At 38.9% G+C, this 26,008-nt stretch overlaps 3 protein-coding genes across 6 annotated transcripts in view; all 3 read right to left on the bottom strand.

Moving 5' to 3' along the window:
• The window catches only part of LOC148891025 (nuclear receptor coactivator 2-like), a 33,043-nt gene extending 24,258 nt beyond the window's left edge, over positions 1-8,785 (bottom strand). Inside the window, exon 1 of one of the 2 annotated variants that reach the window (XM_089008295.1) lies at positions 8,661-8,785. The gene's annotated coding sequence lies outside the window, so the exon portion shown is untranslated. Of the gene's footprint in view, positions 1-5,097; positions 5,323-8,660 lie in introns of those variants that run through there. The other variant, XM_089008294.1, reaches the window with a different exon arrangement.
• A 300-nt stretch (positions 8,786-9,085) lies between these two features.
• Positions 9,086-16,529, bottom strand: lactb2 (lactamase, beta 2). 3 transcript variants are annotated; one of them, XM_089008949.1, is made up of 7 exons: positions 16,337-16,474; positions 14,975-15,153; positions 13,942-14,062; positions 13,304-13,482; positions 13,054-13,202; positions 12,532-12,619; positions 9,087-12,451 (listed from the first exon to the last, which is right to left on the bottom strand). In XM_089008949.1, exons 2-7 carry the CDS (start codon positions 15,102-15,104, stop codon positions 12,405-12,407), a joined length of 714 nt encoding a protein of 237 aa, XP_088865075.1. In that variant the 5' UTR covers positions 15,105-15,153; positions 16,337-16,474; the 3' UTR covers positions 9,087-12,404. The 3 variants fall into 3 exon arrangements, with proteins under 3 accessions (XP_088865074.1, XP_088865075.1, XP_088865073.1); XM_089008947.1 differs by having other exon boundaries at positions 9,089-12,451; positions 14,975-15,135; positions 16,337-16,529; XM_089008948.1 differs by lacking the exon at positions 13,942-14,062 and having other exon boundaries at positions 9,086-12,451; positions 13,304-13,477; positions 14,975-15,135; positions 16,337-16,529.
• A 4,829-nt stretch (positions 16,530-21,358) lies between these two features.
• Positions 21,359-26,008, bottom strand: part of slco5a1b (solute carrier organic anion transporter family member 5A1b) — a 35,257-nt gene continuing 30,607 nt past the window's right edge. Inside the window, exons 20-23 of the mRNA XM_089008680.1 lie at positions 25,457-25,510; positions 25,129-25,193; positions 24,195-24,268; positions 21,359-23,394 (exon numbers count right to left, since the gene is read on the bottom strand). Coding sequence (XP_088864806.1) covers positions 23,323-23,394; positions 24,195-24,268; positions 25,129-25,193; positions 25,457-25,510 — 265 coding nt within the window. The 3' untranslated portion in view covers positions 21,359-23,322. The remainder of the gene's footprint in view (positions 23,395-24,194; positions 24,269-25,128; positions 25,194-25,456; positions 25,511-26,008) is intronic.

Genomic DNA, 26,008 nt, shown 5'->3' with positions numbered 1-26,008 from the left:
CAGGGTGCGCCCGCGGATCAGATGATGCATGGATGGAAAATGATTTATTTCCAATGAACACAATGAATGTGTAAAATTTAACACAATTTCAGAGTCAAAGTCAATAATAATAATAATAATACGTTTGATTTCTAAGCGTCTTTCAAAACTCTCAAGGTCACTTCACAGTCACAGGATATGTTAGACAGCTAGCTAATAGCAAGCCGGCTAATAGCTAGCCGCCTAGCCAATAGCTAATAGCTATATATAATAGCTATTATAATATTAGCTAGCTTGATAGCTATATATACACACACAACTCTTTCAATCAACGGTGATTATTATTATTATTATTTGTAGTAGTAGTTGTAGTAGTGTTATTATTACTATTATTATTACTATAATAATAATAATTATTATTATTATTGTTATTATTATTATTATTATTATTATTATAAACAAAACAGCATTTAATATAAGACTAATAAGACATTGAATGGGAATGAATGAAACAATTTTTACATACTTTTTCCATATTTTTACATACATTTTACATAATTAATATTATTACTATTATTATTACTATTATTATGATGATTATTATTATTACTATTCTTCTTCTTATGATTATTATTACTATTCTTATGACTATTCTTCTTCTTATGATTATTATTATTATTATTATTATTATCAAAACAACACTTAATATGGGACATTCAATGGGAATGAATCAAACAATTTAAATACATATTTCATCGTTTTTTTTTTTTTACAGTCAATTACTTCACCAATTACTTCATAATCTCAAATAAATAAATAAAAAAATGAATATATGAGGGCTTCGAACAAGTAAAGTAAAAGGAGGTTTCTTGCTTATTTATGTACACAGGGTGGACTTGGCCCCGGGGGGTCATACGTGCCCCCCACCTACTCAACAAGAACCCGTCTTGAGCGTCACCTGACTGTTACATAAGCCTCAGCCCAGCGGGGTTAACGTTGAGCAGATGAAGAAGAAGAAGAAGAAGAAAAAGATTTCAATGAATAAATCAATCAATAATTAAGCCCTGAGGATGACGAAGATGAAGAAGCTGCCTGGCTGCCCTCGTTACGGGAAGAAGAAGAAAAAAAGGGGAGCGGAGGAAAAATAACAACAGGTGCTCTCAGGTTGCATCCCGGCAACTATTGGGCAACTATAACAAAGCGCTTCCCTTTACGGATACGATAATGCTCATCCGTAACGTAACGTAACGTAATTAGTAACGTGACAACAACACACGCACCGCAAACATTTCACTACTCATTTGACACATTATTCATTTAGCTATTTATCTATCTCAATCGCTAGTTAACGAGCTCAATCGCGAACTACCTCAATCGCTAGTGAGCTCAATCATTAACCAGCTAGCTCCATCGCCAACTAGCTTGCTCAATCGCTAGCTAGCTAGCTCAATTGCTATATAGCTAGCTCAATTGCTATATAGCGAGCTCAATCGCTAACTAGCTAGCTCAATTGCTAACTAGCTAGCTCAATTGCTAACTAGCTAGCTCAATCGCTAACTAGCTGGCTCAATCACGAACTACCTCAATCGCTAGCGAGCTCAATCATTAACTAGCTAGGTAAATCATTAACTAGCTAGCTCAATCACTAACTAGCTTGCTCAATCGCTAACTAGCTAGCTCAATCGCTAACTAGCTAGCTCAATCGCTAACTAGCTGGCTCAATCACAAACTACCTCAAACACTAGCGAGCTCCGTCATTAACTAGCTTGCTCAATCACTAACTAGCTAGCTCAATCGCTAACTAGCTAGCTCAATCACTAACTAGCTAACTCCATCACTAACTAGCAAGCTGAATTGCCAACTAGCAAGCTCAATCGCTAACTACCGAATAAAATGATGTGGCGGGCCACATTTGGCCCTCGGGGATTGACTTTGACACCTGTGATGTAAGGGATTAGCCAGCTAGCTGAATAGAAAGAGAGCTAGCTTGCTTGTTCGCGAGTTAACTCAAACGCTATCTCGCTAGCTAGCTTGATCTCCCATCTTTCAACCTTTTTTCCCCCTTTGGGCTCAAAACTAAAATATGAACAGTCCAATTCTCTGATATTACAATACAATACAATACAATACAATACATCCTGATGTACAAATGCAAAATGAAAACAATCGCAAGGAGCTTTTTTGGAAAGATGGCGAGCTAGCTCGATAGATGAGCATGGAATTTAACAAACAAGCTCAATCGCTAGCTAGTTCGATCACTAGTTAGCTCGATCGCTAGCTAGTTCAATCGCTACGCCCCCCCCAACACCAACGTCAATAAAATTTGCGCCATCGCTTTGCCGCTCTGTCATTGGCTGGCTTTTATTGTCGCCACCTGGCTGAGTTGTTGTTGTCAAAGCTCGCAAAGATTTGCGACGCTCACGTGGGAAGCAAATTTGACGGCAAAGTTCCGCCTTCCAATCGGAGGCACGGCAGCGCACAAAACGTACAGCGACCGTTCGATGGGTCAACGTCAAAAGTAAATTGAAGCAGTCGACATGCAAATCCAGCGGGAGGAAAAATAAAAACAGCTTTTAAGCTCTTTAAAGTGTCTTTAAAGGACAACCCACACCATTTTTTTGTTTCCTAACTGACATCAGAAAAACTTTTTATAGCATCGAAAATAGCCAAAACACGCACACTGACATTTTTTAGTCAAATTCAAAACACCAATAAAAATTACTTCAAGTGTCCCAAAACTGCCACAAAAATGAGCTGGCTAGATTCAGAAGTCCCGCCCCTTTGTTGATGACATCACACCAGGTTACTCCTTCACAAACTGCCTTGCTCCAGAATCAAAACAATAACTTCAGATTTGGAAAAAGATGCTTTCTTGTTACTCATCCAGTTATGAATATGATTCAAATAGTTCTGAAGAGGAAAGCATAAATGTTCGCAATCGATTCAAGAAGTCCTTCTGTATCAATTCCAGCCGTCTGGAACTTCAATGTAGCGCACTAGATGGCGCACAAGCGCCGTTGGAAATGGGCTGATTTGTCCGCTGGGAATGTGTGTCAACTAGTATCAAATAGTAGTCTTGGTGCAACACACACAACAACGATTCACCACCGCGTTATTTATGTAATTTTCCTTGTAATTTCGTCATCAACGCGATGTTTTCAGACGAAAAAAAAGTACCCAAAATGCATTGTGTGTCGCATTCTCGGTCAGGGGCGTTCCCTCCGTGACGTCACGTCCGGACTCGTCACCAAGTCAAAAACAAGACTTCCGGAATATTCAGCGCGAGTCTTAAAAGGTCAAATCTAGCGATATGCGCTGGTATCTTTGTTAAATGCGCTCCGTAGAAGTTTTTTTTTTTACAAATTATGGACACGACTTGTCCGGAGGTGTCGCTTGTCCTTTAAAGCTGACAAAGCAAAACAAAAGCACTTGAACAAAGAGCGCGTCCGTCCGTCCGTCCTCCGTCCGTCCGTCACAAGCTCAAACTCCAACGTTTTGCTTTTACAGCTGATGTCCTTTTCCCCTGTTGTGTATCGTGTGTATTACTACCACGTCGTCGCAGCTGCAAAACAACACCAAACTGATAGACGAAAATGTGACGAGCAGACTTGTTTTTGTATCGCATTAGAGCAAAAAAAACCCACAATATTTTTCATTCAAACAATTCAAAAAGAGGACAATATGACGTGTTCGGACGCTGAGAAATGACGACTGTGCATTCTTCATTCAAAACCACGGGCAAGCAGCCCCTCCCCCATCCCCCGCCACTCAATTCAAACACCAAACACAGTCATTAGAACACAATTGTAGTATTTCGGTATTATTACATTGTAATAAATGTGTTATTACAATGTCCGACTAATGACGCTACAAACACAAACACACTCATAACACTAATGTAGTATTATGATATTATATTCCAATAAATGTGCTATTTATGACAATTCAGACGCAGTCATAAGCACACAAATGTAGTATTATGGACGTATTACATTATAATAAATGTATTATTACAATATCCAACTAATGGCATGGCTAAAAAAAACTATCATTAAAAATATAGTCGTATTATACTTGTTACACCGTACTCAGCAGGTTTTTGGGCTTTCCACACAAAGTCATTATCACAGATATGGCATGTAGTATTATGGTATTACATTCTAATAAATGTGTTATTACAATGTCCAACTCATGACACTGCAAATACAAACAGTCATTATACCACAAATGTAGCATTATGGTAATACATTCTAATAAATGTGTTATTTATGACAATTCAGACACAAACACATAGTCATTTATTTTTTTTTTTTTTTGAAATTTGTTACTATAACATTGTAATAAATGTGTTACAGTAAAGTCTCGTTATATGGATATTCAAGGGAGTCCGAAAAAATATCGATATAACCGGGACTATCGATATATCCGACCCTGTTTGCATGTAATTTTCTCCGTGCGTGCATAGAAATAGTATCGATATAACCGGGACTATCGATATATCCGATATCGATATAACGAGACTTTACTGTATTACAATGTCCAAATAAAGACCTGGCGAAAAAAAAAAACCCTATCATTAAAATATAGTCGTATTACATTCTAATAAATGACAATTCAGACAAACACAGTCATTATAACACAAATATAGTATTACACTATTATGATATTGTAATAAATGTGTTATTACCGATTGTAATAACACTGCAAAAAAAAAAAAGCAGGTATTCGGGGCTTTCTACACACATTCACAAACAGTCATTATACACAAGTGTGCTATGCTAAAATAATAATCGCAATATTACAATGCGTACACGTGTTATTCCAATGGCTCGATGGGCTGACCCCACACAAACACACACACACACACACACACACACACACACACAGAGCGCATGGAAGCTCAAAGTCCATGTGAAATCACGCACAAACTAGCAAGATACGACCATGTTCCTTTCCCTTTCCGAAAGATCATCAAAAAACATGAAAAACACCACAAATCTCCGTACGACAACACAACACAACACAAGTATAGTTGATGAGCTACTGACAAAAAAAGCACAGTTATAACATTTTACATGTTGGATTTTGACACAAAATACTACTAGATTGGAAACTCACCTGTTGTTCTGTTCAACCAATCCATGACCAGCGCCAAGTGAGGCGACCATTCCATGACCAGTCAGTGGCTAATGCGGCCACGACAACATGGCACATACTAGCCGGACTTGTGGCCAAAGCTTTCCCTGTGTGAGATTACCACTTTGGTGCGTGTATGTGCGGGTGTGCATGTGTATGTGTATGCGGGTGTGTGTGTCATCTCCACTAATGACAGCTGACAAACTGCATGCTACAAATCCTTGCTCGCTCGCTCGCTCGCTCTCTCCCGGTCACTCTCTCTCTCTCTCTCTTTGGACCCTCCCCCATCACGCTAAGTCACATGCTTCCTTCCTCTCCTGGCAGCAAGTGCACGCACACGCTTATTAGACATGTTGACTTAATCTGAGCTTCTTCTCACATTCACTTGCATTGGGTTGGTTATCGGTGAAATAAAGGCTTTCATGTGGCTGCTTACTGTTGTTTAATAGGATGGGGCTATACGTGTTATGATGATGTAGTGTGTTATTAGAACCGTTATAGGGCAACACACATTATTTCAAGCGTGGCCCAATTATTATAATTAGTAATTAATGTAATTAAGGTAATTAGTGTGTATTTTTGCTAAATACATGTGCTCGTTCAATGAGTCTGAGTACACTATATACACACACACTGTTATGACACTCTACTAAACCTGTTATTACAACTTGTATTACAGTAATTGTTATAGATGGCTATTATTATTAGTTATTATTCTTACTATTTTAATTATTATTAGTTCTTTATTATTATTATTTATTTATTATCATTTATTAGTTATTAGTTATTATTATTCGCTGTTGTTGTTCGTTATTTTATTATTTTCATTATTATTATTATTATTATTATTATCTGTTATTCATTTTATTATTTGTATTATTATTATTATTATTTACTGTTATTTTCTTCTTCTTCTTCTTATTATTATTATTTCCTGTTGTTATTTTATTTTACTGCTTTTATTATTATCATCATTATTATTATTTATTATTATTAGTTTATGTTGTTCTTATTTGTTACTGTATTATTACAATGCATTATTATTATTATTATTATTATTATCTCTTGTTAATTGTTATTTTATTATTCTTATTATTACTAAGATTATTATTTTCTATTATTATAATTATTATTATTTATTATTTTCTCTTGTGTATTATTATTATTATTATTATTGTTATTAGTTTTTGTTATTAGTTTCTGTTGTTATTATTATCAGTTTCTTTTGTTTATTATTATTATTACCAATTTTAGTATTATTATTAACAATATTATTATTATTGTTAAAAATATTAGTATTAATAATATTATTATGAGTTTAGGTTATTGTTATTATTATTATTATTATTATTATTATTATTATTATTATTACCAATATTATTAGTATTAATAATATTATTATTAGTTTCTGTTATTATTATTATTATTATTATTATTATTAATAATATTATTATCACGAGTAGTAGTAGTAGTAGTAGTCGTAGTAGTAGCAGCAGTAATAATAGTAGTAGTACTAGTAATAGTAGTAGTAAGTAGTAGTAGTATGACGACGTCAATGGCTGCGATTGTGAGAGGATCGGAACTGGGCCAAAATAAAATAAAAATAAAAAAGTACAAAAAGTAAAAGCAAGCCCCCTCCCAATGCGTGTGAAATATTGAACCAATTGTCAGGGAGGCTGCGTGCGTGCGTGCGTGCTAAGCTAACAGCAGAAATCAACATGACCCCCCCCCCCGGAATGCAACATGGGGACGCATCTGATCCCTTTTCACAAGCTAACTTTCAACATTAACCCTTTAGCGCCGCTCACAACTTGGAGAACAACAACACAACCTGCTGCTTTTCCCACAATCAGCGAGACCCGCCGGCGCTATGACTCTCCAACGTTTAGCCTCTTCCCACCATCTTTGTTTCACGAGCTCACAAAACAACATTTTTACACCCCCCCCCCCCCCCAGAAAAAAAAACATGCATTTTTTTTTTTATTTGAACAGCTGAAGCGATGTTGAAATTGCATTGCGGGGGGAGGGGCATCCACCTGCTGGATGAGCAGGCAGGAAGTCACATGATCATCCCACTGAGTCACATCCTGTTCTCTCTCGCAACCTCCTTCTCACTCAGGCTCAACATTCTATTCATTTATTTATTTATTTCTTTATTTATTTAACAGTGACACCTTTTTTTGCGATAACAGCGATACCTCGGCTTACGAACTTAATTGGTTCCCAGACAGTGTGTAAGGCAAAAAGTGTGTATCCCAAAAATTAATTTTCCATAGGAAACCATTAAAATGAGAATAATCCGTTCTCAAGGGCCCATAAAACATGATTTTCTATTATTTTTTATTTATTTTAACAAATAAATTTGTGGCTTTAAATCTAGCAAATTTGTTACTTTAAATCTAGCACATTTGTGACTTTAAATCCAGCAAATTTGTGGCTTTAAATGTAGCAAATTTGTGACCCAAATGCTCTTCCGCATAATGGGGACGTTAAAGTTGAAAAAAAAAAAGATGTGTCGGCAGATGATGACAGTAAGCCAACGTTGCTATGGCAACATGGCAGGACGGACAAACGGATAGTTGGACAGACGGAAGGAGAAGGAACCGCAATTAGCTGGAGCCCAAAGCCTGTTAAGCTATTAGCAATAAAAAGTCAAGTTAAAATGATATTTGTTTTTCTTGATCTAATTATAATATAACAAAGGTGTTTCCGTGTTTTTAAAAGTAATCCGCCGAGAAATTTACATTTCGTTTTAACAATCTTTTATTTTGAAACGCTTTTACCGGAAATACAGCCTATTTAAACTCCCGTTTGCTGTCAGGTTGCACGAGTCGCTTTAAAACGGCCACCGTGCAACGAATAAACGTCTTCTACACCCTTGAGCACAAAATACAATTCAAGTTGGATCTCGTTCACAAGTTGTAAGGTTTTAATTGTACTTTAATGATTAAAATATTGAAATGAGGGCTCTCAGATCGACCTCATTTACGTCGATCAGGAAGCCGATTACACATCGACTCATTCCCAATGGAGGTGTTTTTCCCGATTAAATATGTTCATTTGTCAGCACACATTCGTCATGCGTTTGACAAGAAGCGAAATAAAGTCACTTTCAATCCATTTTTATCCCGCATTCTGATTGCACCTCCATAGCCTCCTTTGGCCAACATGTCGACCGGCATCGAGCGCCTGTTTTCCGCTAACACGCACAACACGCTCGAAGCCATATCGATGAAACAAAGCAAACTGCACCGTGACATGTTCTCGAAACAACTCAAAACACGACAAATTCACGTTGTTCGTGATAAAAGTACAATTAAAAACGTTCGATATTCGAACATGGTGGGGGGTCGGGGTGGCAGCGCAACACGAGAGTAACGGCGATTCTAAGTAAAAGTCCAAATCTGCCACACTTCCGCTTAAAGGAGAAACGACATCGGGGAAGTGAAACGTAGAAAGAAGCTTCAATTAGTTTAGAAAATACAACAAATAAGAGTGTTTGTGGGTTCGCGTGAGGTGGAGGGGGTTGTCGATCGGAAACTTACCTGACAGCTGAGCGGAATGGCCGAGCCGCAGCCGTCTGATGCGTGTACGGCGCCGCCATGTTGGAAAGGTACAAACGACAGGGCGGTGCACAAGAAGGGCAGCCAGCCTGACTGGCGGCTTGTTTATCTGCTCGCCTAGCGATTTGCTTACCCCCACGATCGCAACTTCCGACCCTCCTCTTGCAGACCACCTCCTGTGGTAACTTTATTAGGTACGGGGTTCAGTAACAGTACAAAAAGTATTGAACCACATCGCCACGGATGCGACACTCAAAAAGTTGCTTCGGATGGTGTGGAAGCTTCCCTTTATTTAATTTTGTTGACCGCATGTCATTATTTGGGCTCCAGAAGTATTCGAGTCTATCTCAAACTAAAAACGAAAAATATTTTAAGTGAAGCATGATAAAAATCAAAAATGTTAAAAAAATTAAAAAAACACTAACCTGAAACTACCTTGTGGACATGAAATAAAACTAGTTATATTTTTGGAGGTTCATTTAAATGAATTCATTTCAGTATTGAATAGGATTTGGATTGGATTATCTTTTATTAGTCTCACAGTGGAGAAATTAACATGACACAGCAGCAAAGTGATGAAAGTAAGTGAAAAGGAAAGTAAGAAGTAGAAAAACAAAATACAGGAGCTGCTGTAAAGGCAGACATTCTCGTGGCGCCATTTTGAAGTCAAAACAACAACAAAAAAATAAATAACAAATAAGGTGACACAAAACAAAAGACACAGTCTTCTATCTTTAGCACTTTCTGCACCCTCTTTGTCGTATGAAGCAGTTCTAGACGAAAGAGATTATAAAAGCGTCCTTTTCACCAGTGGATCATGGACGTCACAGTGGAAATGCACACGTCTGCTACAAGCTAAATGTTGAAAGCAAACACAAAGCTATTGGCATCCATTGACGAAAAAAAATTGTCTCACATCTCCTGTCCCATGTCAATCCGCTTCAATTCCAAGCCGCGACACTTCCACTGATGCTCCTTTCTTCTTTCAGTGCATCCCTAAAACAGTAATCTTGCGCTAAACAAAGTACACCTTATAGCTAAGAAAAAAAACCCGAATACAGGTAACATCCGACTTATGTCTGAGTTCCGTTGCGACCAAATGGTCGTAAGTCAAAATGGTCGTAAGTCGACTCTAGTGCCATCACACGGACGATTGCTGTGCGAGAGTGAGATGCTATAAAATACAATTTTAAAAATAGGGTCTGGAGGTCGTAAGTATGGGTGGTCGTAAGTCGAGCCGGTCGTAAGTCGGATGTTACCTGTACTAAAATGAATAACGGCTAAATTAAAAGAAAGCGTTTTGGAAGAAACACAACCCAATAAAAAGGTACAGGCCGGCTCGAAAATATCATTCAGTAAATGTAGTCAAAAGCAAGTAAAAATCAACTCTTGAAAAATCGAAAACGATGATCACAATGATTAATTAACATATTGATACAGATATTATTTGTAATAATAATCAGAATCAGAAAAACTGTATTTGTCCCACAATGGGGAAATTTGCAATATAATAATAATAATAATAATACATTTGATTTCTAAGCGCCTTTCAAAACTCTCAAGGTCACTTTACAGTCACAGGATAAGCTTTTCTGCGGGTGAGTAGCGGCAGCCACATGCGCCAGCGTTCACTCAACCCGTAAGTAACTCAAATAGATAGAACGCTAGCTAGCTAGCTAATACATACAGTAATAATAATAATAATAATACAGTAGAGTAAAGTCTCGTTATATCGATATTCTCGGGAGTCTGAAAAAATATCGATATAACCGGACTATCGATATATCCAATCCTGCGGCATGTAAATTTTCTCCTTGCGTTCATAAAAATAGTATCGTAATAAGCAGTACAATCGATATAAGAGACTTTACTGTAATACATTTCATTTATAAGCACCTTTCTTGCAAAACTCTCAAGGTCATTTTACAAGAGATACAGTCACTAATAGATAGCTACATAGCAGCTAGATAGCTAAACGGTAGCTAGCTAGATAGCAAACAAGGTAATATATAGTGAAATGTTAGGTATTTAGCCTCTGAGTCTGTATTCAACATTATGAATGTATTTCGACTTACGACCATTTTGAGTTACGACCGTTTGGTCGGAACGGAACTCAGATGCTTTTATTTTGGACATCCTCCTGGCAACATAATTATGATTATTATTTAATTTGTTTAAATATAAATGTGAAGTAACGCAAAACCAAAATGCGTTGGTGGCGTGTACTCGAGTAACCTTTATGGTCTGGAAGCACTCTAGCGCGTCGCTTCACCTTTGTACGTGGACACGCTCTTCTTGTTAGTCTGCAACTTATTTTCACCCAAGTCAACTTTGTCATCAACTATTTGTGTCTCTCTCGCTCTCACACATACACACGCACTCACATGTACACAATGTCAAAGTCCTCTTCCACTTGTCAATATTCCACTCACAAGTTAACACACTGACACTTGGACGGGTCATGTAGTGTATTTTTGGGCGGGGGAGGGGTGAAGAATAGCAGCATTATGCTACCTGTGTCACAGTACAGGTAACATCCGAGTTACGACCGCCGGGAGTTACAACCACCCGTACTTACGACCACAAGACCTTTTTTTTTTTAATTCTACGCCTGCCACCGCAACGCGCAAGTAGCAAACAACACGTACTACAATTTTGGCCAGCCAGCATGTAACACACTCGCACAGCAATCTACTGCGTGACTACACTTAGTACAGTCGTTATACAGGTCTCAGCAACATCTCCTGTATGTAGTACTACTGAGGCCGAGCGTGTGTCGGGCGACCTCTTCTGGCTGTTAGCAGGAAGAGCAGGCGAAGTATAACATTTATAAAAGCACGGTACACTAAACAGTTTTGTATACATTCCAGGTACAGTTATACAGTCATAAAAATTGATAATAATAATAATAATAATAATAATAATAATACATTTCATTTCTAAGCGCCTTTCAAAATTCTCAAGGACAATTTACAGTCACTGGATTTTTTTTTTTTTGTGCGGGTGAGCAGCGGCAGCCATTCGCGCCAGCGTTCACTCTACCTGGAAGTAACACGGCAGCAAAGTTATGAAACATAATATGAAATATAAAATGATAAAAATGACACTAACAAAAAAAAAATCCCGTGACTGTAAAGTGTCCTTGAGAGTTTTGAAATGCGCTTAGAAATTAAATGTATTTTTTATTATTATTATGATGATTATTATGATGATTATTATGATTAGTAGTAGTAGTATTATAATAATAATGAATACATTAAAGCGCATTTATTTATTATTATTATTATTACTATTATTACTACAGTTATAAAATGTATAAATAAACTGTAAACAGTTTGGTATATAATAGTATTCAATAGAAAACGTTGGTTAAAAACAACAGATTGACATCGTATACTATCCTGTCGTGTAAACGTCACGTCGGCCATTTTGAATGGATTTCGACTTACGACCGTTTGACTTACGACCGTTTTGTCGGAACGGAACCCGGTCGTAACTCGGATGTTACAAAAAAAAAAAAAGATAAAAATCTCAACAGCAACTCTCATGAGCAAGACAAAATGGCCGACTCAAGAGGAATCAAAATGGATGGATTTGTCTGACATCCCGCAAAAATAAAACATAAAAAAAAGGAGACAATCAAAAACCTTTGTTGAGGCTTGGGTTAGCGTCGCACAGATGATTGTCAAGAACATTCTTGACTTGATTGGTGTTCCATTCTCCTCATCAAAGATTACTCGTCCACGTGTTGATTTGTGACGATCCGGACGTCACTAGTTGGGGGAGGGGCAATAAAAACAGTTGACGTGTTGCCCGTCGTCACGGTGACGTGTCCTTTCCAAAAATAACTCACCTCCACTTATTTTGCCTTCTTTCTGCAGTTTCGTCAAATGGTGAACCAGGTTGATGTTGGCCGCCTGATGCAGATGTTCAGGAGTGTCCTGCATCGAGTAAAACACAGGTGGCAAAGTCAAGGCCCGGGGGCCAAATCTGGCCCGCTACATCATTCTGTTCGGCCCGCGAAAGAAAATCTAACTTGTGAAATTCCATTGTCATCTATAGAGCTTGCAAACAAATTTTTCTTCTTTTTTATTGTACTTTTGAATTTTTTTATACTGTACTTTTCTACTTTTATACAGTAGTTTTCTACTTTTCTACTATACATTTCTACTTTTTACACTGTACTTTTATACAGTATTTTTACAGTATTTTTATACTTGTACAGTTGTTTTTATGGAACTATTTTTGTCCTGTCAATTCATGCTTTCTGGCAGCGATAGTAAGTCCAGCGCCCCCGAAGGTGAAACATCATACCGCATTGATTTCAATTTGTAAACAATCATGCTCATCTTTGAGTGTCTTTTGTTTGATTGACCTTGTAGACGATCTTGACAAGCTCCATCGAGGAAAAGGACTTTCCAGCTGCGGCGCGAATGACGCCCAGGATCTGTTGCTCCCTCTGATTGCGGTGGTTGATGTAGTCCTGGATTTTGACACCGGCGTCCTGAACCACCGGACCGTGACCTCAATGGCGAGCGTTTCACGTGAACTTTCAGTTCAATGAGGGGGATAAAAAAAAGAGGAAACTCGACCGAGGGACGGTAAAAAGTGGACTTTTCTCTCACCGGGGTAGATGAGACGAGCGCGGATGTCCAAAAGTGTCCCGAGTGAGCGCATGTAATCGTGAAGGTCCTCGAAAATAGCCGTACCCTGGCCCAGAATGCAGTCGCCCGAAAACACAGCCTGTTCCTCCTCCAGTAGCAACGACATGTGGTCGTCAGTGTGACCCGGCGTGAAAACTACCCTGATGACAAAATGGACGACAATGTTGAAATCGTAGAGCACTGGTGTCAAAGTCAAGGCCCGCGGGCTAAAATCGGGCCCGCCGTGTCATTTTATTCGGCCCGCAAAAGTAAATTAAACTTGCGAAATGACATGCTTATCTATTGAGCTAGCTAGCGACCGAGCTAGGTAGCAATCAAACTAGCAAGTAATCGAACAAGCTAGCAATCGAGCTAGCTCGGTATATTTCATGCTCATCTATCAAGCTAGCTAGCTAGCGATCAAGGTAGCTTTGGCAGCTTTGGGACACTTGAAGTCATTTTTCTTGGTGTTTTTCATTTGACTAAAAATATCAGCCTGCGTGTTTTGGCTAATTTAGATGCTATCAAACGTTTTTCTGATGTCAGTTAGTCAACAAAAAAATGGTGTCGGTTGTCCTTTAAGAACTTTTTTTGGAGGCAGAGGGAGGGTCAGAACTGACTTGAGTGTTGCTCCCTCCGTGTGGATCGCATCGCCGTCTTTCAAGTACGTATACTTGTGGTTTCCAGACACTTCCTGGACATTGCTGGATCGCGGGAGTTTGCTGACACGGATCTCAGAACCTGACGCAAATAGAGTATAAACTTCCTGTCAAATGTTTCCAGAGCTTTTTTTTCCCCTTTTAAGAATAATAATAATAATAATAATAATAATAATAATACATTTGATTTCTAAGCGCCTTTCAAAACTCTCAAGGTCACTTTACAGTCACAGGACAAAGTTTTTCTGTGGGGGAACAGCAGCAGCCATATGCGCCAGCATTCACTCAACCCCGAAGTAACTTAAAGAGATAGAAAGCTAGCTAGCTAGCTAACGGGTAGCTCATAAATAGCTGATAGCCAGATAGCCAACAGCTAGTCAGCTAGACAGCTTACAGCCAGCCAGCTAATATCTAGCAAGCTAGCTAATGGATAGCTAATAAATAGCCAATAGATAGCCAGATAGCCAACAGGTAGCCAGCTTACAGCCAGCCAACTAGACAGCTAATAGCTAGACAGCTAGCTAATGGATAGCTACTAAATAGCTAATAGATAGCCAGATAGCCAACAGCTACCTAATGGATAGCTAATAAATAGCCAACAGCTAGCCAGCTTACAGCCAACCAACTAGACAGCTAATAGCTAGCCAGCTAGCTAACGGATAGCTAATAAATAGCTAATAGATAGCCAGATAGCCAACAGCTAGCCAGCTAGCTAAGGGATAGCTAATAAATCGCTAATAGATAGCCAGATAGCCAACAGCTAGCCAGCTAGCTAATGGATAGCTAATAAATAGCTAATAGACAGCCACATAGCCAACAGCTAGCCAGCTTACAGCCAGCCAACTAGACAGTTAATAGCTAGCCAGCAACCTAATAGATAGCTACTAAATAGCTAATAGATAGCCAGATAGCCAACAGCTATCCAGCTAACAGCTAGCTAGCCAGCTAATGGATAGTAAATAAATAGCTTTTGGTGCGTTCAACATCATCTCACCTGTAATTTCCCTGCAAATGTCCTCCACGCCACCCGTGTGATCAGGATGCCAGTGCGTGACGAGGATCTCCTGAACGCTGGTATTGAACCTTCTCAGTGCTTCCTTCAGACTGCTGATATACTCCGGCATGTCCGATTCGCCCGTGTCGATGAGTATTCGTCTGAAGAATATTTATACGCTACATATAAATAAGAACGGAGTCTACGTAACTGGGGTCAAAAGGTTATCTGAATTTTGCCATGACGTCATGTTTATAGAATGGACTTTGAAATGAAAATGACATGAATTAACTATTGTTTCCATGTACAGTGATGCCTCAGTTTACGAACGCTTTAGCTCACGAACTTTTCACCTTACGAACATTAAATTCACGAGAATATAATCTTGGCACACGACTCGTTTTTGGTGGACGAACCAAACCGCACAGCGCCACGGTGGCTGGCGGTCTAGTTTTTTTTTCACCCCCATTTCTTTGAGTGCAGGCGTGGTTTGTTATCGAGTGGAGTACTTTTGCTATTATGGGACAGAAAAAGAACCCAAGACAGGCTAGTGTTAAACTGAAAAGGACGCAAAAGAAAATGACGGTCGAGCAGAAGAAGCAGATCATCGAAAAACGCCAATGAGATGATAAAACGACTTTATTATATAGTACAGTTTATTACTTAAGTTACAATACAATAGCACATTTATTATACATAAAATAAGGTCTATTTTGGGTAGTTGTACAGCTTATTTAGTAGAAAACTATGTTTTATGGGGACCTGGGAACGGATTGTTTTCATTTTAATGGTTTCTTATGGAAAATAAATGAACTTTTTGCCTTACACACGCTTTCTGGGAACCAATTCAGTTTGTTTGTTGAGGTATCACTGTACAGTAAAGTCTCGTTATATCGATATTCTCGTGAGTCGGAAAAAATATCGATATAACCAGACTATCGATATATCCGATACTGCGGCATGTAAATTTTCTCCTTGCGTTCATAGAAATAGTATCGTAATAAGCAGTACTATCGATATAACGAGACTTTACTGTATTTTCATTTCCTTCCATATAGTCCAGCAATTGTGGTGGATTCACTTATAGACAAGCAAACATTGAGACATATTCAAATGAAATTTAGCTCAACAGGTTTTGCGACTAAAAGTATGAATAATCGCTGGTATTTACATAATCGTATTTCTTTCTGTGGGTATAATGGATTAATCTACAGCACAGCGATGCTAAAATATCTTTACGACAAGTAAACTCGTGTTTTTTCGCTCGAACCCGCATCGCACTTATTACTTGTTTACATAGCGATCTTACGTCATAATCAATATACAAAAAATTAAATGATGTCATAGTAATATTTATGCTACCTGTCACCGGTTCCGACCAGATAGGTGTTGGTACCCTGGAGCGTCTTTGGTCCCGGGTTGCAACCCAAAACCCGAACCACACGGACAGACAACTGCGCGATACGCGGAATGACATTCATTGTCAAACCGAAAGGCTTGCAAAGTTGTTAGTGACAACAACAATGGCGTCTTATTCCTCTTCTTCTTCTTCGTCGCTTTTTCTTCTTCGCCTCTCCCCCCCGCCTTCTTCGTCGAATTGAAAGATTTGTTTAATTTAAGATGGAACGAATTATAACATAATAGGTGTTTGAGCCAAATAAAAATAATAATCGTTATCAAAAATATGACTTGAGTAATTATTTTAAGAAGCTGGCATTGTTGACTTCCTATTTCTGAGCAGCCTTCACAATAAAACTAAAATGTCTCCGTAATAAACTGTTGTTTCACTAACTGGACGAGTGGTGGTGCTATAGTTTTATGTAGCTCAGCGGTGCTCACACTTTTTTTCCAGTATGGGAGCTACTTTTGAAAGTCAAAATGGATCCATTATATTTATTGAGAAATATATTGATGATTCTTGCAACTTGTGTTGACGTGTAACCGCATATGTTGCACAACACAATGTAATTATGTATTTTTTTTGCTATATATTTATTTTATAGCTATATAAAGACTGGCTAGTTAGCGTTCCTATGCTCAGGGGCGTGGTTTGAACACTCACCTACGAATGAGATGTCATCTGATTGGTTGTCCGGTGTATCAATCCAGTGAAAGGATGGCTGATATACTGACATCGAGTTTTTACAAAATAACGAAAATTTATTTGTATAGCGTCTTTTCGTGACAATTTTACATCACCTTGTCATGTGATCTATCAATAGTGTCTTGGAGATCGACAGGTCGATCATGAGTGACGTATTGAGCACGACTGGCTTGTTAACTTTTCAACCTCAGGGGCGTGGTTTGAGCACGAACCTCCTCATCAGATATCACCTGATTGGTTGTCCGGTGTGTCAATCAAACAGAGGGATGGCTGATGGTTGACAAAATCGTTTTTTCTGTGGGCGAGCAGTGGCAGCCACATGCGCCAGCGTTCACTCAACCCCCAAATAACTTAAATAGATAGAAAGCTAGCCAGCTAGCTAATGGATAGCTCATAAATAGCTAATAGATAGCCAGATAGCACACAGCTAGTCAGCTAGACACCTTACAGCCAGCCAACTTGACAGCTATTAGCTATCCAGCTAGCTAATGGATAGCCAATAAATAGCTAATAGATAGCCAACAGCTAGCCAGCTATACATCTTACAGCCAGCCAACTAGACAGCTAATAGCTAGCCAGCTAACTAATGGATAGCTAATAAATAGCTAATAGATAGCCAGATAGCCAACAGCTAGCCAGACTATAGCCAGCCAGCTAATAGCTAGCTAGCTAATGGATAGCTAATAAATAGCTAATAGATAGCCAGATCGGCAACAATCTGTCTTTCTGTGGGTGAGCAGCGGCAGCCACATGCGCCAGCATTCACTCAACCCGGAAGTAACTCAAATAAATAGAAATCTAGCTAGCTAGAAATCGGATAGCTAATAAATAGACAGCTACATAGCTATCTAGATAGCTAATAAATAGCAAATAGATAGAAAGTAGATAGTCAGCTAGGTAGCTACGCTAATACATAGCAAATTTAATGAGGGGAAATGCGTTTTTTTCCCTTTTTTGGTACACGTTGACCTCTTTGCTAAGGAGGCGCTAAATCCATTTCATGCCTCCTCTGGTATTTGTCTGCGGCGATAAAACGAGGCGCCGGCTGGAATATTTACAGGTGGAATAAATGGGGGGGGGGGTATCAAAGCCCCTCCTCGACCCCTCCCCCCCACACACACGTAATTACTTGACGTAATGGCAGTGCACTGGGCCCGTAATCTCCCATTAGAATCCGTCGGGATGCTTTCTAATTCAATATAAATGCAAATGATTGGAAGGGGGTCCGTGTTGGGGGTCTGAGATTATACAGCAACAGTCCGGTTGGAGTACGAGTCTGCCGCGTTCACGATGCTTCCTGTCCTGTTATTATTAATGGCATTTTCTGTGTAGCTTTATCTCTTGTCTCTATTTAAAATAAGAATCACAATGAAATAACCCTCAAATGTAAGAATGCTTTAGATTTATATATTTTTTTATATTTGTATGTATTTTTTTTTTCCGGTCAATATTGAAATGTATTATTATTATTAGTATCATTAGCTAGCTAGCTAGCCAGCCTTCTATCTATTTGAGTTTACAGCTTTCTATCTGTATTTAATGGTGACATTCAGTGTATTAGCTAACTAACTATCTGGCTATCTAGCGAGCTAACTATTAGTTATTGAGCTTTCTAGGTGGCTAGCTAGCTAGCTGGATATCTATTAGCTATCTACTAGCTGACTAGCTAGCGTTCTATTAACTTCCTGCGTGTGGCTGCTGCGTGTGGCTGCCGCTGCTCACCCACAGAGAAACGCATCCTGTGACTGTAAAGTGACCTTGAGAGTTTTGAAAGGCGCTTATAAATGAAATGTATTATTATTATTATTGTTATTATCTACTAGCCATGTAGCTGGCTCGCTAGCTGTCTAGCGAGCTATCTATTAGATATCTAGCTGGCTAGCAAGCTAGCTATTAGCTGGCTAGTTAGCTTTCTATGAGTAGGCTGAGTGAACGCTGGCGTGTGTGGCTGCCGCTGCTCACCCACAGTAAAACTTATCCTGTGACTGTAAAGTGTCCTTGAGAGTTTTGAAAGGCGCTTAGAAATGAAATGAATTATTATTATTATGATTATGATGATGATTATGCGTATGATGATTATGATGATGATGATTATTATTATTATTATTATAAATAGTTGCCGAACATCTCTGCAGTCGAGTATTTTTTTTCAATCTAAATTGATGGAAATTATGTTTGTGATTATTTTCGAAATTCAAACCGTGACCAACTGTCATGCAGACGATTGGTCGCCCATCACGGTGACAATGCTCCCTGATTGGATGGCGACAAACGGGTTCGGCGGTGGAAGTCTCTGATGTGTTTGTGGCTGTTGCTAAGCTCGTGTTGCTAAGAGGCCGAGCGCTGTTGCTTGGAGACGCGCGATGCATTATGGATGCCGGCCTCGCTCCGTTGAATTGCTGATGAGAAGCCTCGTCGGCGGATTCCTGATTGTGTCCGTTGAGTGAGCCAGGGCTATTTTCACCCTTTCAGGACTACAATGAACGGCCTATCAGGTGATAGGTTATCATTATTGGTGCGTGAAAGGGTTAAAACAGGGGTGTCAATGGCATTTATTTGATTTTGCGGGCCTAATAAAATGATGTGACGGGCCAGATTTAGCTCCATCGCTAGCTAGCGAGCGAGCTTGATCGCTAAATAGCTAGCTCAATCGCTAACTAGCGAGCTCAATTGCTAACAAGCGAGCTCAATCGCTAACTAGCTAGGTCAATAGCTAACTAGCGAGCTCAATCGCTAACTAGCTAGCTCGATAGATGAGCATGGAATTTACCACGCTAGCTAGCTTGATCGCTAGCTAGTTTCATTTGATTTGGTGGGCCGAATAAAATGATGTGACAGGCCAGATTTAGCTCCATCGCCAGCTAGCAAGCTCCATCGCTAACAAGTAAGCTCAATTGCTAACTAGCTAGCTCAATTGCGAACTAGCGAGCTCAATGGCTAACTAGCTAGCTCAATCACTAGCTAGCGAGCTCAATCACCAACTACCGAGCTAAATGGCAAACTAGCTAGCTCAATGGCAAACTAGCTTGCGATGGAGCTTGCTAGCTGGCGATTGAGCTAAATCTGGCCTGTCACATCATTTTATTCGGCCCACCAAAGCAAATGAAACTAGCTAGCGATTGCGCTAGCTAACGATCAAGCTAACTAGCTTGGTAAATTCCATGCTCATCTATCAAGCTAGCTAGTTAGCAATTGAGCTAGATAGTTAGCGATTGAGCTAGCTAGTTAGCGATTGAGCTCCATCGCTAGCGAGTGAGCTCCATCACTAGCGAGCAAGCTCAATCGCTAACTAGTGAGCTCAATCGCTAACTAGCGATAAAAAACATGTTGACCATTTAATCCTCAATAAATAGCATCCACATAGGACATGAACAACACAACTTTATTGACATCAGTCAAACAAAATAGCTGTTATTTTTCTGTACAACGTGCTAATGCCGTCCGTGCGCCCGCGTGTAATCGTACTCGTCGCAGCACACGACCGACAATCAAATAACCACCAAAAAGAATCATTGAAGATTTGAGTAGCCGATACACACAAATCTTTTGTTTGCTGAAAATGAAAGAAAGCAATCACGCGGCTAATACAGCAAAACAATAGCAGGGAATACCGCAAAATGGATTTTCACAGGTCGAAAACCAAGCCTGGAAGGGCGCATATATAGCATGCATGCTAATGATGCTAACTTGCTTAAAACTGAAAGAAACATAAATGCAATACAGTACAATACATACACATACTACTAATATTAGCTATCTGGCTAGCTAGACAGCTAGCTATTAGCAGTATAGCAAGCTAGCTAGCTATTTGAGTCAACATATTAGCTATCTAGTTAGCTAGCTATCTAGTAGCTATCTAGCATTCCATTAGCTAGCTGACTTTCTATCTATTTGAGTTACCTCCGGGTTGAGTGGACGCTGGCGCGTGTGGCTGCCGCTGCTCACCCACAGAAAAACTGATCCAGTGACTGTAAAGTGACTTTGAGAGTTTTGAACGGCGCTTAGAAATTAAATGTATTATTATTATTATTATATTACATTTCATTTGAAAGGTGCTTATAAATGAAATGTATTATTATTAGTATCATTAGCTATATATTAGCTAGCTAGCTAGCTTTCTATCTATTTGAGTTACTTGCGGGTTGAGTGAAGGTCATGTGGCTTTACAATCACAGCGATAAGAAATTTTTTTATGTGATTATTATTATTTTGGCAAGCAACTTAGTAAAAAAAATCTCAAATAAATAGAATGCTCAAAACTCTAGCTTTAACTAGCGAGAAGTAACTCAAATAAATAGAATGCTGGCTAGCTAACTAGCTAGCTAATAGATAGCTAATATTATAATATATATATAATAATAACTCATTTCATTTTGTGTCAATTGTGATGCCCGCCAAACTCAAATAGACAGAAAGCTAGCTACCTAGCTAATAGATAGATAATATTAAAAATAATAATACATTTCATTTTGTGTTAATTATAATGCCCACCTAAATCAAATGGATAGAAAGATAGCTAGCTAGCTAGATAGCTAATCGGTAGCTAATATTATATTTTTTTTATTCCCTTCTTTTATTTTTCCTATTAGCCATTTTATGAAAAGAATCTTAATCAGTCGGGCCCTAATTTTTCATCTTCACTTCACACAAAAAATAAATAAAAATAAATAAAAAGCGTCTCATGCTAACAACTGACGCTTGCTCAGCTACCACATCCATTTTTTTGCACTACTATCGGAGTTCAAAAACAACAAAAAAACTACCGAAATAAATATGAGTGGCACAGCGTCGAGCTAAAATGCTACATGCTGTACATCATTGTCTCGGTTTGTTATTATACATGAAAATATTGTACTGCGCGACTTTGACGTACGACGATGATACAATCGACTTCATCTCGTTTAATCTTGCACTTTTTTTTGGCCGAATTTGGGATAAATATCACCGATCAACAGCTCACAACAGATGGATGCAAATGCATTCAGCGACACCCACGGGCTCGTTCCTACTTTTGGTGGTGACGCCCAAAATAAACTAAAAATCAGGATACGCCCACAGAATTTATAAAAAAACAATTGAGCATTTTTCATTATTTCATTATTTTTCATTTCACAGCTCCAAAAAAAAAAAAAATTCAAAAAAATTGAAAGTTTTGGGGAAAAAAAATCATAAAACGTACAACAAAATTCCATGCTCATCTGTCGAGCTAGCTAGCGATCGAGCTAGGTAGTGATCGAACTATCTAGCGATGGAACTGGCAAGCGATTGAGCTAGCTAGCGATCGACCTAGCTAGTGATCGACCGAGCTAGCGCTTGACCTAGCTAGCGATCAAACTAGCAAGCAATCAGGTTAGCTAGCGATCGAACTAGCTAGTGATCGAGCTATTCAGCAATCGAACTAGCTAGTGATCAAACTAGCTAGCGATCGAGCTAGCTAGCAATCGAGTGACCTAGCTAGCAATTGAGCTAGCTAGCGATCAATTTAGCTAGCAATCGAGCTAGCTAGTGATCAAACTAGCAATCAAACTAGCGATCAAATTAGATAGCAATAGAGCTAGCTAGCGATCGAACCATCCAGCCATCGAGTGAGCTAGCTAGCGATGGAGATAGCAATCGAACTAGCCAGTGATCGAACCAGCTAGCGATCGAACCACCTAGTGATCGAGCCAGCTAGCGATTGAGCCATCTAGCCCTCGAGCGAGCTAGCTAGCAATTGAGCTAGCGCTCAAACCAGCTAGTGATCGAACTAGCTAGCGATCGAACTACCTAATGATCGAGCTATCTAGTGATCAAACTAGCTAGCAATCGAGCAAGCTTGGTAAATTCCATGCTCATCTATCTAGATAGCTAGCAATCGAGCTAGCTTGCCAAATTCCATGCTCATCTAGCTAGCTCGCGATCTTTCTACACAAGCGCCTTGCGATTGTTTTCATTTTGCATTTGTGCATCAAGATGTATTGTATTGTAATATTGAAGAATTGGACTGTTCATATTTTCGTTTTGAAAAAAAAAAAAAAAAAAGTTGCAAGACGAGACGTCGCTGTAAAAACGTGTACGTCAACTCCAAACCAAAATGAACATCACGTCAAAAACAAGGAGAAGCTAATCTTGGCTGGAAAACGTTTTTCTTTCCAGTGTATTCCAACTTATTCACCGCCAGATGACATTGATAAAGTTAAAATGGGGGGAAAAAAAAGACCTTTCGAGTGGCATCGTGACGCCGAAGACGAAGAATGGCTTCTTCTTACTGAGGAAGAACTTTGAGGATGGCGTTGACTTCTTCAGCAACTGTCGTCAACGCAAACGCAAACTGATCCTGTGGGAAAAAAAAAATATGAAATGAAACGGACCCATTTTTTAATTTCATTTCAGGAGGCGGCCATTTTGCCACATGCTGTCCATTGAAAATGACATCACAAAAGGCTGCCGTTTGCCAATTGTCACATGATCAAAACAAGACAAGAGCTGAGCCGTGATTGGTTGTTAACGGCCTTCTCCTAAGATCGATGAAAACGCCTGCATCGCTCTAGCTAGCTATATTGCTAATAGCTAGCTCTCTAGCTAGTTTGATAGCTAATAGATAGCTTGCTAAATAGATAGCTAATGTTTCCTGACTCAAATAGCTAGCTAGCTCGCTATATTGTTAATAACTAGCTCTCTAGCTAGCTCGGTAGCTAATAGATAGCTCGCTATATATATATATATATATATATATATATATATATATATATATATATATATATATATATATAGCTAATATGTTTCATATATAGCATTTTTATGTTTCATATATAGCATTTTAACAACACCTGAAGCTGGAACAAAGTGCTCACATGGGACAAACGGCAAATGCTGCCCCCTCGTGGAAGGGGAAAAAACATTGCCAGAGGTCTGGCCAGCGCTTTATCGGCATCACTTGCAAGAATTAGAAAAAAAATTAGAAAAAGAAGAAGAACAAGAATCCATTTCATTTCTAAGCGCCTTTCAAAACTCTCCAGGAAACTTTACAGTCACAGGATATTTTTTCCTGCGGGTGAGCAGCGGCAGCCACACGCGCCACCTAAAGAAGTGTCGCGCGCATTGTCAGGCGCGTGTTGTGTGACGTGACCTTCTCACCTTGGTCTGCACCATGTCGGGTCGTTGGTCTCGCAGATGTTCCAGCGTGGCCGCCATGTCCATCTCCTTGACGCCTGTTCATTTTCAACAAGATTCAAATGTTGATATGTTGAAAGACCGCCCGCGACCGCCCTTTTAAGCGCACAAAATTAATACAAGTAACTATAAAACTGAAGTGGATTGTTTGCAAGGGGGGGGGGTGGAATGAGGGTCTTATAGAAATGTAAGAGGGGGGAAAAAAAGGTCTTCAGTCCAACAACGATGATATTTTCAAAAATGACAAAAAAAGCTAGAACGGAAGGAAGCAAGCGCTTAAATAATGAGGTGGAGGTATTGTTATTTTTTCTTAGTAGTAGTAGTAGTAATAGTAGTAGTAGTAGTGGTGGTTTCGTGACTTTCTGAAAAACATGATTAACATTATTTATTATTATTAGTAGTAGTAGTAGTGGTTTTGTGACTTTTTCAAAAACCTTATTATTGGATTGGATTGGCCTTTATTATTATTATTATTACTATTATTATTAGAAGTAGTGGTTTCATGACTTTCTATAAAACATTAGTATGATGATTATTATTATTATTATTATTAGTAGTAGTAGTAGTAGTAGTAGTAGTAGTCATAGTAGTGGTGGCTTTGTGACTTTCTCCAAAACCTTATTATGATTATTACTATTATTATTATTATTATTATTATTACTACTATTATTATTATAATAACATGTATGTTGTAATTAGCTGTACAAAGTGTCCTTGAGAGTTTTCCAAAGCCCTTCGAAATAAATTGCATGACTTGTTTGCATAAATGGATAAATGAAATGTACAAATTGCTCGTAGCAAATGAAGTTTGAGCTAAAGGAAATATACTAATTATTATTATTATTTATATTATTTTTTTTGGGTGGGGGGTGGCTCGATGCGTTGTGCGGCCAGTTACCTTTCGCCATGCGGTTGAGGACCATGTCGATCAGGATGTACGTCCCGCTTCGGCCGGCGCCGTCGCTGTCAAAGGGGGAAAAAAACAACAAAAAAAGAGCTTTAGAAGATGTCACAACATGAACAACAACAATAAGAATAAAATAATAAAAAAAAATACAATCAATTTGCATTATATTGATTGAGCTTTTTAGTCTATTGGCTTTTGTTTTGTCAGCATTTGGGTTTTGATTGGATTTTGTTGTATTGTTTCCTCAATGAGAGTTAAGAAATGAAAGGGAGGTAAAAAAAAAAACAACTCAAGTCATGTTGCTGTTGTGGCTACTCGCCTGCAGTGCACGATGATCGGACAAGCGCGTCCGCGGTAACACCTGTTCACCTTCCTGCAAAACAACAACACAAGGACAACATCTTTACAACATTTACACATATTTTTTTCATAACATCTATATACATATATACACACACACATATATATCTCCATTTAAACCTATCTAATCTCTCTCTCTCTCTCTGGGCCAAGCATGAGTAAGCAAAAATAGGACGGGCGGCCATCTTGGGTCAGCGGGCACAGCAAGGAGAAAAAGGTTAGGGGGGCTAGGAGGGGTACTTTCAGGATTCCGAGGGGGGTTAAGGGGTTGGTGAGGTTCGGGGGTCCATGCGGCCCCCTCGGTTGCAGATTCACAGTCTCCAATGATCACTTTTGTGACTATGCAACTGGGCTCATATTACTAGCTGCAACATCACAAAAATGACACTGGCAACCGCTAGTTAGCTGGTAAAAAAAAGGGGAGGGGCATACATGCTGTTGGGGTGAAAGGTGAGGGAGTAGAAGTTTGTTTCCACGGTAACCATTTTCTCCCTGATATCACACCCGATGA

The sequence above is a fragment of the Hippocampus bargibanti genome, linkage group LG11, assembly GCF_051943395.1.
Source record: "Hippocampus bargibanti isolate YZ-2025 linkage group LG11, ASM5194339v1, whole genome shotgun sequence".
Taxonomy (NCBI): domain Eukaryota; kingdom Metazoa; phylum Chordata; class Actinopteri; order Syngnathiformes; family Syngnathidae; genus Hippocampus; species Hippocampus bargibanti.
Note: the sequence above shows the minus strand (reverse complement) of the source record. Positions and strands in the feature narration are given on the sequence as shown.